The following is a 21,040-nucleotide window of genomic DNA, read 5'->3' as shown; positions in this document are numbered from 1 at the left end:
AGCCATCTTTCAGTTTGTGTCTCTATCAATCTTAACCAAACTCGTGACTAGAATTTGGGTTGGGATATTATTATCTAAACCCAATTTTGTGAGATGATTATCCTCGTGATCATGAACACAGGCGTGGTTTGTGGTTTGCTTTTCCGTACGTAAAATTCTTCCATACAAACATCATCGAATAATGGCTCACATCTCTGAAGTACACCTATGTGGAAGAATCAAAGTTTAAGTGTATAAGAAATTACTTTCAATTAACTATAATCAGATTAGATAATGAAAAAAAAAGGTATAAATTTAAAGCAAATAATATATGTTATTATTTTTACTTCAAACAATAAAAATATAAATAATTTGAAGCAACATGTGTTTAACATTCAGTTTGGTAGCTATTCTTCGGATTTGTTCATACTGCAGGTAAAGCAAAGCGTGCAAGTTTTAACTTGACCAAGTTATTAATTTATTTTTCTTTTGGATACTAGAAATTCATAACGCCATGTCAAAAGCTTATGTCTATCTGAAACGTTAATTAATTAAATGCGAAGATATTTTGGTGGCACTGAAATAATTAAAAAGGAAAGGTCGCAAGAAAAAATGTATTGCTATATTACATAATTTGTTTGCATATGACTGACAGATGCATTTTTTTCAATAAAATATTTATAAAAAAAAACACACATTACGCTATTTCAATTTCTAAGTTTGGGATTCTTTTTTTGCTAAATATAAGAATGCAATATTAAGATGGTTCTTTAATGTAAATTATTGTTGTGTTGATAAGAGCATTTGGAAATTGAATTGAATGGATCCGAATTCCCAACAACCCTTCAACATAAATCCACTCGATCATGCACACATGTGCGGTAGACCTTTATCATATCCCCCCGAGAAAATGAAAGTACTAATCACATAATGTACGTCGCATTGTGGCGTAAAATTAGATCATTCAAAATATCATATAATAAAATATAAAATCATATTTAATAGGAGTAATCTGTAGAAGAGTGTGTAAAAGTACTTAAATAATATTTATGTTAAACTAGCTAGTAACAAAATTAATAGGTAAAATATTCCTATTAATTTGGATTTTAGTATCGAGTTTCGAGATTCATGTTAGCGTTTAGGAATTCCTTTTAGAAATTTATTATAAGTAAATATATTAACTAAACGAATTAGATTTAATGGACCGTAGTTTTTAACCTTTTCGTGTGATGGTATTTGTCGCTTTTGGATATGAATCCGAATTGTGATGTTATAGTTCGAGCGTTCTTTGTCACTTGGTTTCAGCTTTGGTGGAACGTTTGTGTCAACCAAGATTATGTTGAGTTTTTTTTTTAGAGGTATAATTTTTTCTAATTGAGTCAAACAAAAAATTGAACTCAGACTTTGATTAAAAAATATAAATATCAAACCATTTATTTTGATAATCAACAAATATAAATAATAAATTGAGGTTATTATTTAAGATACATTTTGTTGAGTTGAATTGGTGTGAACTTTTTTTTTTTTTTTTTGCTATTAATCAATTAAAAAATATTTTAAATACTTTTTTAAAAAAATTATTACTATACCCTCTTAGATTTAAACCATCTCAAGCTCTCTCTCACTCTCTCTATATATAGATATATAAATTTAAGCCAACTTGAGATTTTAACCCGTAATTTATTGGACCATTTTTCTTTTGAACTCGTAGTCGACGGATTATGTATCTCCTAGATATGAACCTAATACTAAATTCAAAAATAGAGATGAAATATTACACTCAACTCAGAAGATTCTTATAATTTGATTGAATAAGCTTTTTTTTTTTTTGTAAATAGTTATAAAAGAGAAAATAGCGAGAAAAAATGAAAAAAATATTCATAACTAAAGTTAATAATTTGTAAAAGTTATCTCATATATTTACTTATAAAAAATTAATTTATACATAAATTACTTTGAAAATTTTATTTCAATATTTTTTTTCTTATTTTCTTGACTTAAAATACTTATAAAAAAATTATCTAAACATATCTCTTAATCAATTGGTATAGAAGATTATGGTTTTTTTTTCTCATATGATATTTGCAATATTCATGGAAATTGCATTACCAATATGATGCCCTACCTTGATGCCTAGTTCTGAATAAATACCTACAACTATCGGGACAACACATAACACAACAATGTGTTAGCCATTACGAGGGTGTTATCTGCCCCCAATGCTAACTAATGATTGGAACAATTATACAAGTTGATAATTTTTAACTATGACTATGTTTCTAAGTTAATTTGAGTAACATATAAGTCGACTTCACTATTGTAGTAACCCAATATCGTCCGGGAAATATTAATTTTGTTCTTAAAAAATAGAAAAATAGGTATATACAAAAAAGAATAAAAAAGGACAAAAATTTCAAGTCCGGAACGGGCCGTTCCAAAACCAGAACGGGCCATTCCAACTTTCCAAAAGGTACTAAGATTGTAGGCCTGGAACGGGTCGTTCCCAATCTGGAACGGGCCGTTCCAGATTTCCTAAAAGCCCTAAAGTTTCTAGCCCGGAACGGGACGTTCTGGATTCAGAACGGGTCTTCCAACCTTCCAAAAAAGGCTAAATTTCTAGCCCGGAACGAGCCGTTCCAAAACTGAAACGGGCCGCTCCAACCTTCCAAAATACCTCTAATTTTTGACCCAGAACGGGCCGTTCCCACAACTGGAACGGCCGTTCCCAAACTGGAACGGGCCGTTCCAATTTTTAAAAAAGACCTATAATTTTTAGGCCAGAACGGCCGTTCCCGAACTATCAAAATACCTAAAAATTTTAGCCCGGAACGGGCCGTTCCCAAACTGGAATGGGTCGTTCCGAAAATGGCCGTTGTGAGTAAAATTGCCACCCCGGAACGGGCCGTTCCGGTCCCTCCAGAAAGTCTATAAATAGCGCCCTTCCCCTTCCCACACACACATCTCTCCCCCCTTGGCTTTCCCAAAGGACACCCACATACACCCTTCCCACACACATCTCCACCTTGGACCAGAGGGAACCCAGAGAAGGAGACTCACTTCTGCAGCGAAGAATTGTGAGTATATTAAACTCATTTCTTTTATTTATTTTTATATCTGTCAGTAGTTCTTATTTAAATTCAAAATGTGATTAAATATCAAAATATAGTGTCACAATATTTAATGTAAATATCTGGAATTATTGTATCAAAATTTTATTGGAGGAATGGTTAACTAGATGTGACATCTTTTTAACCTTTGAATTTAAAGTAGAAGTTGTGACAACTTATCTTTAAATTTTTCCTCCAAAAAACGAAAATGTCCAACCAAGAAATTTTTTAATCACAACATCTATAACAATAATTATGATTACAATTTTATTGAATTGACTTTGGTGTACACCTTGGTCAATTTTATATTTTTAGGGTGAATGAGCTTAGACAGTTCAAGAATCCTATATTTAACAAAAGTAAATCTAATTAAAAAATATCAACACACAAATATTTTCTACAAAGAACTACGTGACTCTGATTCTTCATTACACATGAAGATACGTAGGAGCAAGATTTAAATCTTGTCGAGCCAAAAAATAAAAATATATTATTTTCCTTTTTATATAACAATAATAATTTTAACATTTTTTATATATATACAATAAAAGTTTAGTTAAATAAAATATGTTTGACCATTTTAGTGAGATAAATATTTTATAAATTATAAATAATTAGTTTAATTAATTAAAGGTAATCGTCTTAGGACGAACGTTGTGAGGTGCTAATACCTTCCTCACACGTAATCGACTCCCGAACTCAAAAATTTGGTTTCGTAGACTATTTTCTAGTTTATGGTTTTTCCAATGTTTTTTTCCATAAAAAACAACATTGGTGGCGACTCCTCTTTTTCAATTTATTATTCGCCGTCCCGTCGCGACCGAGGTTGCTACAACTATAATAAATTTATTTAATAAAACCATTAATTTTTAATTTAATTTATGTTATTTCAACTAGCTTATAAGTTATATGCATTTTTTTCTTTTATTATTATTTTTATATACACTAATTTGTTTGAAACTTTTATTTTTAATTTAAAAATTCTCGCCTATTTTATCATTATTGATGATGTCAAGTTCCAACTTCTACATATTTTGCTCTCATATTTACACAACAACAACAACGTGCATCCTTTATGACATTTATGACCAACTCATTAATTATTATTGTCATTATTGGTTGTCATTATGCTTCTGCTTTACAAACTTTCTTGCTTAAAAATAATATTATTATATTTAAATCTTAAAAATTATTTTAAACAATATGTCATTTAATTAAATTATATTTCTTTGTGAAAGAAAAAAACACATCACAAAAAAGAGTATGATTGTCATTTAAAATATAAAATTGTCAAATTTTCATCATTTCTTTGTAATATAAAATTTAAAACTTATTATCTTGATTTTTATGATAATAAGTTATTAGAAATAATTAATAACTTCAAATAATAAAAATGAGAGCAATTCTCATTTTATGAATGCAGGGATAATAATCCAGATCATCAATATTAAAAATTATTTAGTAGTAGCGCTAGTGGTCACAATTATTTTTTTAACCAAACAAAATTGAATCTAAAATACTTTCACTATTAAAATCACATGACCATTTTAAAAAGTTATATGTGTTTTTATGTTTTTGTTTTTTTTAACATTTAAAATAGATGTTATTACTTATATTTATAATTCTCATTTTTCATTAGGAATATTTCTCTTCAAATATATGTGTGTATATATATACAGGCACGGATCCTTTCTACCAAAAAAAATACAGGCACGGATCCACGTTAGAGAGAGTGGGGCATGTGCCCCCACTACCATTTTCCAACACATATTTTTTTTATCAAAAAAAAATATATTTTTAAAAATAAAAATTATATTTTAATTAAAGAAATATATATATTTAAATTATCATATTATAAAATACAAGTTTAAAAGAGTTGTTCATTTATTTGATATTTATCAAATTTTTGAAAGAGATTACTTCTTATATGTGATAAAAAATATTTTTAATAACGAATTAATTTTTTTAAAATGTTTAATTTTTGATAAAATAAAATTTGTAATATAGATTTACTTTTTGTGCATTTTATTTATGTATACATTGATTAAAAAAATTAAAATAGTAAAGATTGTAAGATTCTATACATTGATTAAAAAAATCAAAATAAAAAGGATTGGAATATTTATATTCTATTTAAATTTTTTATTATAAAATATGTTTGAAATAAATTATTATCTAAAATATTATATTAGATATTAAAAACATGTTTATATTATAAATAAATTAAACTTAATTTTTATACAACTTAAAATATTTATTTTTATGTTTTTATTAGTATTAAATTATTATAAAGTATATTTTTAGAATTGTAGTTCTAACCAAATATTTAAAAAATGTCTATGATAGATAAATAAGTCATATTTAGGACATGTATTTAAAAAAAAAAGTTAGGTTCAAACCTACTAAATTATAATATAACATAGTCTGACTTAACTTATTTTTATCTTTAATCGTAAACATAATTATAAAAGTTTGTAAAAAATAATTATGATATATATTTATACTTTTAAAAGTTATATGTAAAATTTTTAACATTATAAATATATAAATAATTATTGCCCCCACTATCTAAAATTTCTGGATCCGTCACTAGTATATATATATATAATTAAATCTGTCATTTTATATTTATCAACTAATTTAATTGAATAGTTTTGATTTAATTAACCAGGTTTTACGAGTTTTCAGCTTTGTAACTTTAATAACAATTTAAAAAAATAATTTACATTGAGTATGTTTAATTAAACTCTTATTATTTTTCAGAAAACAATTATGGAAGTGAGATGTGTTTCCAGTCAAACTACCTGTTTTATTTGAAGTAAAACGTGTTTCTTTACGTAATTGACCTTACACAATTGATGATGTTCACCATCAGGTCATTGTGTCTGGGGCACACAACAAAGAGATCCTTCCTAATTAGTAAAAACAGCAAGAGATCATGATGATAAGCCACTTTATTTTATTCGTTTTACATTTTTCTTCCCAAGTAGAAAATTTTAACTTACTTTTTTTTTTTCTAACTTAAATTAATTATTTTTTATATAAAACCTAATTTATAGTGTTTCGTGTATTAACTTTTTATACTTAAATATTTTTATTAAAATATTTTTCTTAATTTAATAAAATATATTAATTATAAAATTTTAAAAAAATCTCCACTTTAATTATTTAGAAGAGAAAAATAATATAGAACATATAATTTAATTGATTAAAAAAAGGAGGAGTATTAATTTAAAAAAAATAGTTTAAAAAATAAATAAAAATAAAATAAATTTATTATTATCAATTAAATTAATTATTTTAAATTTTAATAAATAAAATATTGGAGTGTTATAGAAAGTAACCGTATATGAAAAACCGGAATGTGGTTAAGATTGTTGTCTTGTATTCATTGAGGTGATCATAATCCGTGGCACCTTTCACTTTGTCTGTTTCACAACTGAACCCCTGCAAGTGGTCCAACTCCAACTCTTCTTGCTTCTTCCCTTCTCCACTTCCCTCTTCTTCTCTCTTCCTTTCAATAATTTACCCTCCTTCATTTGTTGCAGTTTTTCACTCAACTCAATACTATCTTCTTCATCTGGTAAACTTTCTTTCCTTAATTCCTCTCTTTCATTTTCAGACTGCAGCCTCTTAATTTACCTTCAAAAGCATAGCAAAATGTATTTTTTTAATTTTTATTTTTATGTTTATGCTGTTTCTTTTTACTTTGATTTTTTTTTTTTGCTGTTCTTTTTCTTCTTATTGGTGTTATTTAGTTGTGGTGACAGTCGAATTTTATCAATTCAGTTGTGATGTGAGTCTGAAACTTCCAAAAACCTTCTTGTTAATGTACTTGTTTGCCCTCCCTCCCATGTTGTGTCTTAATGTGTAGTATGGATATTGGGGAGGTAGAAAACTGGTATGAAGTCTAATTGATGACTTAATTCTCAGAAACTCATTCAGATTGAGCTATTTTGTATTCTCCGTATTTTCTTTTCTCAAACATGGTTATCTCGTGTCCTGGATTACTTCATCTGTGCTTATCCACAAAGATGATGATGATGATGTTTAATTGATTGCTCAAATAAGGTCACTATCGTTTCTTTAAGAAGTAGTCTAGATAGATCACACCTTAGAGTTATTGTATTTTGGGATGCGTGTTTTCCCTGTATGTAAAAGATATTTTGCCTCTTGGTATCATGTACTTAAGTGTCGGCTATTCTTTTTGTCGGTTTAGTAGCCCTTAAAATTTGGGGTGGAAAATTCAGGGGCTAGTTCCTTTTCTTTTTTGCTTTTTTTTTTCTTCATTTTTTCTTATTGCGCATCCTTGATTTTTTCTGTCTCATTTTTAAAGGGACGCAAAACTGACCTTTTCTCTTAAAAAGTTAAAACTCATGTCGATCTTAAATTTTGCTTGATGTTGAAAATTGGAATCAAGTGAGCTTTGTTCTCACAATATAGAGAAATTCTCTGCACTAATATTAGAAGTTAATAATCACATGACAAAAGTATACTTTATATAGTGGTGGCCATGGGGGAGCAATTGCATCGATAATTGCATTGACCACAGTCACTGATCTACAAAGGTTCATCCAAATTTTTGGTTTTATGGTAGTTGCAGAATCCAATAAAAACTTCCATGGATACATTGAATAGAACATCAAAAGCTCTCTATGCAGTATGCACACACCTAGAGTTTGGGAATTCGGACATAACCTAGAAATTGAAATTTTATTATTGGAAATTTCGTACGTGTGATTCTGGCATTTTATGTCTACACTTTTTCGATCATGTTGAAATTGAATATTGAGATTTTTATATTCGTATTTTGTTGGTAATTTTGAAAAGAAAAAAAAAATCCCTATCCTTGTACTTACTAATAGGTTTGGTTTGTGCTAAGCAGATGCATTATCTTTGGAGGAAGCCTTCTAGTTTTGACCATGACAACTAATTTATCTCTTTTTTCTAGAATTCATAAAGAAGAAAAAGTTCTATCAGAGGTGACCTTCTGGGACTTGAATTACTTGTTATGCTTTAGGTTTGGGAATTGTGATTTAATTGATATCCTTTCAACTTTGTGCAATGTTTATTGTTCAGATTGGGAACTTTGAAAAGCAGTTATTGGCATTGATCCATTCCAAAGGCCTTTTGCACTCTGATGCTCAAGACTTGTACCGCAAGGTCAGGTCTAGTTATGAGAGAATCATCTTGAGTAATCACACGCTTTTAGAACTTCAGGATGTTGAATATTCTTTATGGAAGCTGCACTATAAGCATATTGATGAATTTCGCAAAATAATAAAGAAAAATTCTGGTAATATGAAGAGCAAAAAATCAGGAACGGTACAAAATCATGTTGTGCAGAGAGACAATGACAATTATTCAAAGTTATTTAAGATATTTCTGACAGAAGCTATCGAGTTTTACCAAACTCTGATCGTAAAACTCAGAAAACATTATGGAGTCCCAATAGAGGCTTTGTTTTATAGAAAGGGTTGGATCACTACTTATGTTGAACCAGATGTCATGCAGAAATGTCAATATTTATGCCATCGCTGCTTAGTTTGTATGGGGGATCTCGCCAGGTATAAACAACAATGTGAAAACCCTGATACTCAAAATCATAATTGGTCAGTTGCTGCCACACATTATTTGGAAGCAACAAGGATTTGGCCAGACAGTGGTAACCCACAAAATCAGGTAAATGTTTCTTAATTCTTATCTATAGCAGTGTTGCAAAAGAGAAACTCTGATCCTCTATTCATATTATTTTTATTTTTTTCAAATGATGGTAACCTTGTTTATTTGCAGTTGGCTGTACTGGCAACATATATTGGTGATGAATTCCTTGCTCTGTACCACTGCGTAAGAAGTTTAGCTGTTAAAGAACCTTTTCCTGATGCCTGGAACAATCTTATCTTGTTGTTTGAAAAGGTAACATGATATTGAGGCTCTTTAATAGACTTCAATTAATTCTATCTATATGTTTAGTGTTTCTAAGCCTCTTATACTTTCATCTCCTCAAGTGTCTCTAATGATTTTGCAGAACAGGTCATCTCCTCTGGAATATGTTTCCAGCAAAGTCTCTTTAGATTTCTTGAAACCTTTTCAAAAAATTGGTGAAGAGACCAAAGCACAAGGGAAAGATGATAGCTCAAACCGCAACAAGTTTGAAGGCGAAAGTAATCATTTTACAAAGTTATGGTCTCTTATGGTCAGAACTATAAGTTTCCTTTTCATATCGTCGAGGTATATATCGAATTTTTTTTTAATAATTTTCTTGGCATTTTGTCTTGCCTTTTTACCGTTTGAATTTCCCTCTTGTTGTCAAATTAAGCCATGAATATTTACAACATCCTTGACTAGTATCTCTTCTTGAGCACATCTGCTGAGTTTACAGTTGATACTAATTTTTTGCTGCCTCAAAGCAGTTAATATTTACATTTCCTTCTGTGTGGATACATTTTATGTTGTGAGCATGATATAAAAGGTTTTTTACACCTTCTCAACCTCAAAAGGAAGATAGTGATGATAAGCTTCCAATTACACTGACTATTGCTGCGTGCATGTAACTTACAAAGAAAAGGGAGAAAGTAAAATAAGTACTTTCATCGTTAGCAGTCCAAAATATTTAGAATTATGAGCTGGTTCAGAGGTTTAGAGAAGAAACTGATTCTGAGTGTGTATCTTCTAAAACACTAAACAGTTAAATTGTACAGATGAATGAATTTCACAGTTGACTGTGAGGGAAAAAAAACTCAAAACTCTAATTCACAGCTCTGAAGTTTTTAATGATAGTGCAAACATTAAAATAATTCATTTTTCAATATTATCTATCATTTGTTTTGGGTGAAGTAATATTTCTAATACCACTAGATGCATTTTAGCTGCATTCTTTGAAGCGACTTTGTTCACTTGGTAGCAAGACTTCTAGCAATTTCTAGAGTTTTAGGTCATCTGTTCGTGTACGTCAATACTTGTTAGATGCAGGAAGTTGAACGTGTTCACTATTAACATAAATTATATTAAGGATAAAACATAGACATTGGAGTGTATATTATGCTAGTATTTCGTAGTGTGTATTTATTCAAGCATAGACTGTGCCAGGCCAAATTGTTCAACACAACAATTTCCTCGTATAATGTAGATTAATGTGTACTTGTAGTTCATTTTATGTGTTCTGATGTTGTTTACCCCTTATCTCCTGAAGCAGTTTAGAGGAATTCTCTAATGCGTTGGCATCTACAATTGAAGAGTTCGATAAAAGGATGGAGCTAGATGATATAGAACTAAAGACGATGTTGGAATCCTATAGTCAAATGGACTTAGCCAGAAGAGGTCCTTTCCGAGGCATACAAGTAGTTTCTATTCTCATATTTTCCCTCACAAATTTAATTGAAAAACTTGGAAAAAATAAATCAGAAGACAAAAATGATAGGCAGTTGATGCAGCTGGCATTAATTGCTTCATTCAGTCTCATGGGCCGTTTCACTGAAAGATGCCTAAAGGCTAGCTCTTTGTATCATTGCCCCTTGTTACCCTCGGTGCTTGTTTTTGTGGAGTGGTGTTCAAGCATACATGGAGTATGTGCAAGTGCAACCGATCAAAATAGCATAAGAGCTATTTCTTATTTTTTTGATGTGTTTGTTGAACTTCTAAATCAACTAAATAATGACAGAAAGGGAACCGCGAAGCATATTGATATAACTCCTCTATGGGAGGATTATGAGTTGAGGGGCTTTGTGCCTATAGCTTGTTCACATCTCTCATTGGATTTCTGTGGTAATCGGGAACACATAGACAATTTTGAAAGTGGAACTGAATTGCGTGCTGAGCGCATCAGAGAAGCAGCAATGAAGATATCAAGCAGATCAAATGATTGGCAGGAGTGGATTACATGCGATATATTAGGAAATAAATTTTACGTAGCTAGAACAGATAAAGATCCTGACAAGAAAGAAACAGAAAATGTGGAGTCCAACTGCAATAGTACAAAATTGGAAGAGCCTAATCAGCAAACCAACAAAGACACAGGAGAACATATTAAATGGATGAAAGAGGAAAGTCCAAGCAGCTCCAGCACCAATGGAAAATCTTCTGTAGTGGAAGAAGAAGAAGTTATTTTATTCAGGCCTCTCACAAGGTACAATTCAGCCCCATCACATCCCTCTATCTCAATTAATGAGCAGATGTCACCAAAAGACAAGGACAACCAAAGCTTATCATCCGATGATTGTTTGCGCCGTGCTAGTTCTCTTCTTATGGCACAAAACCCATCTCAAACTCTAAGTGACCCATGGGAATTCCATGGCAGCATTATGGATTTCAGGAGTGACAAATCATTCAAACAGCAAGAGCCTTCATCAAAGGAATCCAATGAACACACTGTATCAGAAGCCCCAATCTCTGCTGGCCCTCCTTCTCTCAATGCTTGGGTCCTTAATAGAGGAGGCTTGAGCAACAACAGGAATAATGGGACAAATGGCCTTACTGAGCACAGGTTGCAGCCCATTGAGGAAATAGCTTCTTCATCTCTGGCAAGTCTTTCCATCAATAAAACTGAGAATTCAGTCACAAGTTCAGTGGATGAGTCTTTAAACTTCCATTCCTCTTCTGCTACATATTCCCTTCCAGTACCTTCTGCTCCATTACTTCCTGATAATGCTGCATGGTTTACTGATGCACAACCTAGTTTATCTTCTCCATTATTTCAAGACAACACAGTACCAAAAAGTGGTTATGCAGATTGGAGTGCTACTTACAGACCACAAGGATATGATCCTAGATTTCCTGTTCTTTCTAGTGGATACCCACCACCTGGCAGAATGACTTCTTCCGAATGGCTGCGTTGGTACAGAGAGAATTATAAACCACAAAGGGTCAACAATTACATGCAACCTACTCATTTGAATATGCCTGGTCCTGGAAATCATGTGAACTTCCTCTATCATGATGCTTACAGGTTTGGTCAATTTGATAGATGGCGCAACCCTTTGTCATCTAACCAATATACATATATGGACCCTCCAGGTCCCCCACCATTGCAGCCAGGTTTTTTGTCTGGTGCAGGTGAGCGCAAAGCCAGTGGCTACAACAATTTTCAAAGACCAAGCCCTTATGGGTGTGGTGCAGTGACAGACCTGAGAAGTGAGCCACAGTCTCTGCTAGAGTCTCTGAAGGAGAAGGAATGGAGACTCCAGCCAGATCCTAATGTTAGAGGGCCTACATTCATGGGAAATTAAAACTTCTATCTGAAACTTTTGTTTCATGGACCATTTCAGAGTTGTACACATTTTTCTGCACTTGGGTTCCATACAAAATATCAAATAGTATAGATGTCTGCACATATCATGCATAGAGATGTGAATCATTAGGGTCAATCTAATGATAAGAAGTTGGATTAATATGTACAAGATCCTTTATTCAAATCCTGTTGATATCATTATAATTCTTATGGATAAAAAAAAAATATATGCATATAGATGTTTTAGTCATTCCGGAATTAATGAGGAATTCTGAAGAATGTGGATGAAGTATCCTCCATCCTCAAGTATTAGAAATCAATTTAGTCCTTGAATGTTGATAAAAGACAAAATTGATGAATATTCAGTACTTGTTAAATTACTGATATAGTTTTACTAATTTAGGGACTACTTATAAAAAGGAGTGATATTTCGGAGACCAAATTGACAATTTATTCAAGATGAAATCCTCATTCTTAGGACTTAGAGGTGGGACACCCGATTTCTAAAATAAGTTTTCTAGCCATGCTTGCTGATATATATGAGATTATCCATGGTGAGAAGTAATTGTAAAAACATATTTGTTGCCAGATTTTATGGTTGAGTATGTTATATCCAGAAAAATTACTGCTTAGGAAAGCCAAGTAAAAGTTGGTTACTATTAGAATTTTAACCATTGTGGTTCGGCTTCCGACGTTTTGTTTTATTTATTTATTTTTAACAAGAGAGGTTTGCATAAAATAAAAGGGAGCTCAATCTTTGGCAACTGCAAAAAGAAATTGAAAATGAAAAGTCTAAAAGCTGGAAATGTAAGAAGGAAAGCAGAAATTTGGAGCGTCTAGGTTTGTTTGGAAATACTATCATAGGTCAAACCATTTATCCTCCGATATTTTAGCTCCTGCCTCCTGGTGTGATTGCGCATACCATCTCTTTTTGTGAGTTTATACTTTAACCTGTTCTGCATCTTTTTAGGTTGTTGTGATCCTTTTTTTAATTCCATTTTTGTAACTGGGTTTTGATTATTGTTTTTCCTATTTCAGGGTCCTAATTGGATTGTTTTAGACAAATAATAATATATACACCTTATTGCAGCACAACATGAAAATCGAATCTTGTTGATGAGAGAATCAAGAGCCTTATCAAATATTATAATGATTACTTATTTTAATATATTTATTTGTAATATGTAACTTAAATAACTTTTATAATATATTATTAATTTTAAATTATATATTTAATAATATAATATATATATATATATATATGTAAATATTATATATTTTATTTTGTGATATTAATTACAAGTATATTATATATATATATATTATTTATATTTTTAATTTGTATTAATATACAATTTAACATGTAACTTTTTCATACATTTCTTTATACAAAATAAAAATAAAGATAATTTTAAATAAGATGAAATTTAAAATTTAACATACAATATGAATTTATTGAAATTTATAAGTATAAAATATTTTCAACATGAATATGTTTTTTAAAAAAATTAATAGGAACGAGATCACGTGGTTCAATTTGTAACCCATCGATTCATTCTTTGATTCATCTCAATATCTAATCGTTTTGATGATCAGTCCAAATTTTAAAACTATTGATAGTTCTTTTAGAGAAATTCATCGAGATATAGAAATTAATCAAATAGTTTGACCCATATAGTAATTTTCTAAGTATATCATTGGACTCTTTGTTTAAGTTTACAAAAAATATTTTTTTAATGAAATAAGTAGTTCTTAACTTTTGTGATGTGTTTGTCTAAACTATTTATTTTTTGAATGTTTTTTTTCTTCTAATAAGTAACTCCTATCTGTCTTTTTAAAAAATTATTTTCTTTAGAATACATTTTTTAATTTTAAAGAGTCTGATTTATCGTCACTTTGCCTTGTATCAAAGGCGTCTCCTAGTTTCAACCTGATTGGGTATCTTATATTACATACAATCTTATAGAAAAAAGAAAAAGCTATTGTCCAAGGTTTTTGACTAAGCCACCCTCATATAATGCACACATGTTAGAAATTTTAGTGATCTTGTTTCTCATCGAAATATTTCAAGATTTTATAAATTATTTTGTGTTTTGAACATGCGAACAAATGAGTTAGAAGTATGGGTCAAGGGAGCTTGGTTAGGAGGGCACATTCATCGATCGTAGTTCCAAATTAGTTTGTGATTTGTCATGATAGTCTACAGTTACAATACTGAAGGTCTAACAATTATAGGTCTGCAATAACACTAGGAGAAAATTAGGGGCAATATCTAGGGCGAGAACAATTTACAATTTGAAACACTTATTTCCTACATAAATAAATTGTCAACCTCCTAGAAAATGAGACACTTAGTTTGGATTAGTGATTGTAAGGCTGAAATAAAGAATGTTGGGGCTTTTATACCTAATCAAGAAGGACCTTATACTTTCAATTTCCAATTTTCCCTGGGGATCGTAAATTTTGTTTCTGTATTCAAGCCATAGGATCGTCTTTAATGGCACGTGGAGGGCCTTCTATGATATGTTGAAAAAAAAACTTCTTTAGGTGTCATATTGTTTGAAAAATGATATTTAAGGTTTAATTATCTTTGATCTTGATAATTCATCAGCATTACTTTTGTTCTTATAATTAAAATATTCAATTTAGCTATGTTTTTATTTTCTTTTACTCCTTATTATTTCCATAAACATTATTTTTTATTTCTTATAACAATAAATGACAGGGATTAAATAAAACAAAAATAGTATATATATATATATATAGACATATATGAACTAAAATAGAATATTTTTTAAGTATAGAAACTAAAAAATAAAATTTATAAAACTACATGTACCAAAATGGTAGATAAATAAAAATTATTTATTACTTAAGTTTTCAATAAAAGCTAAAATTGTACTTCATCGAGATTTAATTATGAGCAAATTTAACTAAAAATTTGTTAATATTATTTAATTTTGTTAATTTCAATTAATTTTTTTCTCTTATGCTACCATTTCACTAGAACTTGATATTAAGAATAAGAAAGAGTCATTGAAAATAGAATATGAGTTAATCGAGACATATTTTGGAGATAGTAGTATTTAATAAGATAAATTAAGTTAAGATTTACTTATATTTAAGTTCAAAATTTGTGATTTTTTCTCCTAATATATTTGAAACCAAAAGTTTGTAAATATTATTTAATTTTGTTATTCTCAATTAATTTTTTTTCTATACTACCATTTCATTAGAACTTGATATTAAAAATAAAAGAGTAATTGAAAATAGAATCCCAGTTAAATGAGAGATATTTTAGAGATAGTAATATTCAATAGGATACATTTAGTTAAGATTCACTTATAATTAGGTCCAAAATTTGTGATTTTTTTCTAATATTTGGAGATATTAGAGCATTCAATGGGATGAATATAGGTTCAATTCACTTGAGAATGATATTTAGTAGACTCCTATTGACTTAATAGGGCAACAACGTGGTGACATTACCAAGCCTTGAGAACTAAAGATTATTAGCGTGTTTGGTTTGGTAGTAGAAAATCATAGTGGGTTTACTATAAAAACAATTGTGTTGCTTCCAAAAATCACGGTGAGTTTAACAGTCCAAACATACTATGTGACTTCATATGAAAGAAACGAATAAAATGTATATGTCTTAATAGGTATCTTAAATCTTAATGCTAGGTAATAGATGTAGATGAAGATGAATTAGAAGTCTATGTCGCTCAATAACTTGCTCTCTAGGATCTGGTGCATTATACTTGAAGCATTCTTAGATCAACTTGTTCTCAAACTCAACTCTCATTCTGAATAGTTCACTCTAAACTAGCTCATTACATTCTTGCATAAGGAGATTCATAAAGAAGTATTTATGAATTTGTCACTAGCTTTATGTTTCAACTCCAAGAAAATTTTAAAACTATATTTTATTATTACTCTAAACTAATTTAAATAAAATTATACTTTATCAATTTGTTTTTTGTTTTCAATTTGTACAATAATTTTTTTTATGCAAATTTTTAAAAATAAAAAATACAACTAAGTATATTCTTAGTTTCTAAACATACCCTTAGTTTCTAAAGCTCACATGCACAATTTCAAAAACTTAAGGTTGAATTTAAAAGACCCACCCACATATGTTTTCAGAATCTAAACTTTAGAATGAAGTTCATTCTATTCTGAAAATTATTTTCAAAACACAAGGAAATCATATTTGATTTATATTTTCAAAAATTATTTGTTATTTGTTAAAAGAAAAGCATTTACTCCATTTATGTCTTACCGCATGCAATGCCATTTCCAATGAGCTACACCCTGAAGTCAATATTATAAAATAGAAAACAAGATGAGCAAATATCTCAAGTTTTTAATTTTTAAAAAATTATTATTTTTTCCATGAACATGTATCATGCAGTATTCCAAAATAGGTAATTAAAAACTAATTTATATTCATGAGACATGACTTTCAATAATCAAACATTATTTTAACATAGACGAAAATTAAATTTGACAAATAGTATTAAAAATAATATATTTTGAATGAGAAATTTATTGTTATTAGTAGGGTGAAATTATTTAAAATAATTAAATCCAAAAAGGTGAGAAGGAATTTTTTTATTTTTCATAGCCTGATTTCTAGAATGGCAAAAATAAATCCAAAAACTAGTTTATATAAAAAAATACAAATACCTTCAACGAACAGGAGACTTTTATGAAAGAAGAAATATAACATCCATGTTTAATTTGACAAATTGTCTCTTCACTTTTATTCTACAATTAAATCCTTTCATTATTTAAATTGTATATTTTGTGTTTTTTTTAATAAAATAAAAAAATACATTTAAGCCTAAAATATCGTGAGGGTGCAAATAGAAAAAATGGAGTTATAAAAGACAATATCACAAGCCTAAAATATCATAAGCCCTTGATGAAATGTCATAAAAAAAAAAAAAAGATCCGTATAAAGAAATCCGAAATCCGAAGTTTGGATTTCGGGTCATGGGCCGGTAGGGCCCAATTATTCAATGAAGAAAACCAAAGTCACCGCCATGCTGGTAATTCAAAAACCCTAATTTCTCTTATCCCTTCAGTCAGCCGCTGAGACGCGAACAGAGAGAGAGACCCGAAGCCAGATTTCAAGATGAAGGTTTTCCTCTGAAACCCTAATTTTTCTTGATACTCTGATTTATTTCTTTTGCGACTAAGTATGGTAGCGTACAACTTCTTTTGCAGTTCAACATTGCGAATCCTACCACCGGTTGTCAGAAGAAGCTGGAGATCGATGACGACCAGAAGCTGTAATCTCTTCACCATTTTAATTTTCCATTGCTCGCGTTCGTTGGTAGAAAGAAATGAAAAATACCAGATTTTTAATTTATTTTTCTTTTGCAGTGTAATTACCAGCAATATTCAAGGATAAAATGCTAACTTAAAACTGTAAATTGGATTTATGTGTTACTCGGTATAATTTATATTCATGATCTGATAATGAATGGTAGTGGGAATCTGTGGTGTTGGATTTTGATTAGTTTTGGGACGTGTTTTCCTGTTATGATAACCCTATTTTAAATTGCAGACGAGCATTTTGGGACAAGAGGATCTCACAAGAGGTTGTTGGTGATGCTCTGGGTGAGGTATGATTTTTGGCTGGAATCACTCCATAGTTGTGTCTTCTGAAATTTCTTGGGGAATTTTGAGCAATGATTTACCTGTTCCCCCTTTTTTCATTTTGCTACTTACAGGAATTCAAAGGTTATGTCTTCAAAATCACCGGAGGTTGTGACAAACAAGGATTTCCAATGAAGCAAGGAGTGTTGACCCCTGGCCGGGTTCGCCTCTTGCTGCATAGAGGTATGACTATAATCAAGCCTTTTGATTTGGGTTGATTATAAATATATCATGTATTCAGATATAAATGTGACTTTGAATATTCTGTGAATGATTCCTTGTGTTGTGCCTCATTGTTTTATAACTCGTGTTGTCTGACATTTTTTCAAGTATGGTCATATATATTTGTTTTCTTTGAGGTACTGTTGTCTTTTCATAAATTAATTTGGGAAACTCTTCACCCACCTTTGTTCTTGATCTGATGTTAAGTTTCATTTTGTTGTTTAATTGATCAGGAACTCCCTGTTTCCGTGGATACGGAAGGCGCAATGGAGAGCGCAGGAGGAAGTCTGTTCGTGGGTGCATTGTCAGCCCAGACCTCTCTGTTCTGAACTTGGTAATTGTAAAGAAGGGTGATAATGATTTACCAGGCCTGACAGATGTGGAAAAGCCAAGGATGAGGGGTCCAAAAAGAGCATCCAAAATTCGCAAGCTGTTCAATTTGTCTAAGGAGGATGATGTGAGGAAATATGTCAACACATATCGCAGAACTTTTACAACTAAAAATGGTAAAGTGTCTTCTCTATGTAAACCTTCTGTCTAGCTTTGTCTTGTCCTTAAGAATAGGGGGGCTTGCGGGAAGATGAAGTTTGGTAATGAATGATAGATTGTAATTTTAAAGTTTAATCCATTTATATTCTGTAATCTTCTCTGGTGTCTGCTGCCTACTCCAGTACTACTTAGTTTGAATTCATGAAGTTCACTTTTTTGACGGTTACATTTACGGAGCTAATTTGGTTGGCAAAAATTACTTTTGCTGTTTTACCTGTATATGATTTGTATTGTGTGTGCAGTAAGAATTTATCTATTTAATTTATTTTCCCAGAGCTTCCTCCCTGTATGTGTAGCAAAATAGGTCTTCTGATAAAAATGTTTTATTCACGTCATTCTTTGAAAAACCAAAAAATAACAGCATGTTGCTTAAGAAGTTAACTCTTGTGACCTAACACTTGTTCAAATTTTGTTTTACATAGTTATGTTATTGTTTGACAGAACTCATTTAAATAGGGGATTATTTTGGGCATTATTTGTGGATATACAAGTGTGTTGGTTTCTAGTCTTAGTTACATATGTATGGGGTTGCAGGGAAAAAGGTAAGCAAAGCTCCAAAGATACAACGACTGGTCACTCCCCTGACCCTCCAAAGAAAGAGGGCAAGAATTGCTGATAAGAAGAAGAGAATTGCGAAAGCAAAATCAGAGGCAGCAGAGTACCAGAAACTTCTTGCCTCAAGATTGAAGGAGCAGAGGGACCGCCGCAGTGAGAGCTTGGCTAAGAGAAGATCAAGGCTTTCAAGTGCTACTAAACAAGCTGCCACAGCATAAGCTGCTTTCAGACAGATCAAGTTTAATCTTTGTTCTAGTTTTTGGTAGTCTTATTTCATGATCCTTTTGTTTTGATATTTTGCTATTCAAATACTTTAAATTATTCCTTTTATGTTGTGTTCGACAGTTTAATGGAATTTAAGTTTTTGCCTTGTTGAAATTAGTGACCTTTTGTAGTTGATATTTATAGATCGACATATGTTTTTTATCTACCCTGCATGTTTTCTACGATTGATGAATCAAACCGCCTGACTCTACTTCATAATATATATAGACCGGAAAGTGGCACTATGGTTTTGAAACTTTTTCTCCCTAGCATTGTACTCCAGCTTCTGAGCTTCGTCCATCCTTTCGCCTTTAACGCCAACCTTTTGCTAACCCTGTTATAGCCTTAGCCAAGCATGACTGGCATTGGTTGAAGGCATTGTTAATTTTCATTGACTTTCTGTAAACTTTGTATGACTGGCATTTTTCAATTTGATATTTTGTAATTCTTTTTCTTTTAAAAGAACTTTTAATTTCTAGCGTGCTTTTTGTTTATTATTTCATTTTTCTTCAACTTTTTCATATTTTGTTAATTATATAGATAGGTTAATCTACCAGCCTATTTCAAAACAAGGTGAATTAATATGTAACTGCAATTGCTACTCACTACCGCCTACTCCACTGTCAATATTGCCAACCACGACTTTCAATTTTGGTTGAAACATTGGGTTTAACCTGGCGTTGTTTATCTAATTTCAATAGATAAAAAACAAATTTATTTATAATCAGCTTGATGCTATTAATATAATTCAATTTTACTTATGGTCAGCCTACTGCTATTAATGTAAATATAAAAATATTCATTTTTGGTGTGACCAAATCTCTTGTTACCTTTATTTTTACTTTTTCCATCAACAATATAATCATTCATTACAATCATTATTGCTACCTCAACTATTTTCATTAGTTTGTTTTCCCTCTTCCTCCAATCACTTACTCTCGCCATGACCGATAATCAATGATATTGTTACCAAACTCAAATAAGAAAGTAGAAAGCAAATTGTATGATTAACATTTGAAATTTGATATTGAACGTAGAAAGTTAAAAGAAATCACATAATAAAATCAAATTGTATATATAAAAAAGCTTTTTATATTTATACATTTCAAAACTTAAAGCTGAAATCGAATTAAACAAAAGGCCTTATTACATGAATATCTCTCACATTACGTAAGCCTAAAATCAAAATAAGAAAAATTGTAAACTAAATCATTATTCACTCAACTTAGCTTCTCAACTAAAATTACATAAGTTCAAATAAGAAAATTTAGATTAATATAATATAATAAAGCATACTAATATATATATTATGTATTTAATATAAATATTATATATATGATGTAACTATAACGAGTTGGTTCACCAATCAAACAAATTAAATTATATTTGATAAAAAAAACTAAATTATGTTTAACTCAAATTGTACTTATTTAATAAAGTTGGGTGTTTAATTTAATTCATTTAATTAATT

General features: G+C 30.3%; 2 protein-coding genes across 4 annotated transcripts; both read left to right on the top strand.

Moving 5' to 3' along the window:
* The first annotated feature begins 6,470 nt into the window (after positions 1–6,470).
* LOC109814550 (nonsense-mediated mRNA decay factor SMG7-like) lies at positions 6,471–12,562 on the top strand. 3 transcript variants are annotated; one of them, XM_083066575.1, is made up of 6 exons: positions 6,471–6,669; positions 7,972–8,068; positions 8,166–8,768; positions 8,880–9,002; positions 9,115–9,317; positions 10,282–12,562. In XM_083066575.1, exons 2-6 carry the CDS (start codon positions 8,009–8,011, stop codon positions 12,308–12,310), a joined length of 3,018 nt encoding a protein of 1,005 aa, XP_082922701.1. In that variant the 5' UTR covers positions 6,471–6,669; positions 7,972–8,008; the 3' UTR covers positions 12,311–12,562. The 3 variants fall into 3 exon arrangements, with proteins under 3 accessions (XP_082922701.1, XP_082922697.1, XP_082922702.1); XM_083066571.1 differs by having other exon boundaries at positions 10,279–12,562; XM_083066576.1 differs by lacking the exon at positions 6,471–6,669 and adding an exon at positions 7,578–7,654 and having other exon boundaries at positions 10,279–12,562.
* Positions 12,563–17,303: 4,741 nt separating this feature from the next.
* LOC109814560 (small ribosomal subunit protein eS6) lies at positions 17,304–19,683 on the top strand. Its single transcript, XM_020379020.3, has 6 exons — positions 17,304–17,458; positions 17,545–17,609; positions 17,888–17,945; positions 18,054–18,162; positions 18,435–18,707; positions 19,285–19,683. The coding sequence occupies exons 1-6, from the start codon at positions 17,453–17,455 to the stop codon at positions 19,521–19,523; spliced, it is 750 nt and encodes a 249-aa protein (XP_020234609.1). The 5' UTR covers positions 17,304–17,452; the 3' UTR covers positions 19,524–19,683.
* The last annotated feature ends 1,357 nt before the right edge of the window (positions 19,684–21,040 follow it).

The sequence above is a fragment of the Cajanus cajan genome, chromosome 1 (genome assembly GCF_000230855.2).
Source record: "Cajanus cajan strain Asha chromosome 1, NIPB_CcT2T_4, whole genome shotgun sequence".
Classification (NCBI taxonomy): domain Eukaryota; kingdom Viridiplantae; phylum Streptophyta; class Magnoliopsida; order Fabales; family Fabaceae; genus Cajanus; species Cajanus cajan.
This window is presented reverse-complemented; position numbering and strand designations above follow the sequence as displayed.

What these genes read in the sequence shown, in the direction of transcription:
- LOC109814550 (XM_083066571.1), top strand. Translation starts at nt 8,009, where the DNA reads ATGACAACTAATTTATCTCTTTTTTCTAGAATTCATAAAGAAGAAAAA. An exon ending in AAGAAAAAGTTCTATCAGAG is followed by an intron (nt 8,069 to 8,165) that starts GTGACCTTCTGG and finishes TTTATTGTTCAG; the next exon opens with ATTGGGAACTTTGAAAAGCA. An exon ending in TTCCTTTTCATATCGTCGAG is followed by an intron (nt 9,318 to 10,278) that starts GTATATATCGAA and finishes TATCTCCTGAAG; the next exon opens with CAGTTTAGAGGAATTCTCTA.
- LOC109814560 (XM_020379020.3), top strand. An exon ending in TTGGTGATGCTCTGGGTGAG is followed by an intron (nt 17,946 to 18,053) that starts GTATGATTTTTG and finishes TGCTACTTACAG; the next exon opens with GAATTCAAAGGTTATGTCTT. An exon ending in TCGCCTCTTGCTGCATAGAG is followed by an intron (nt 18,163 to 18,434) that starts GTATGACTATAA and finishes TTAATTGATCAG; the next exon opens with GAACTCCCTGTTTCCGTGGA.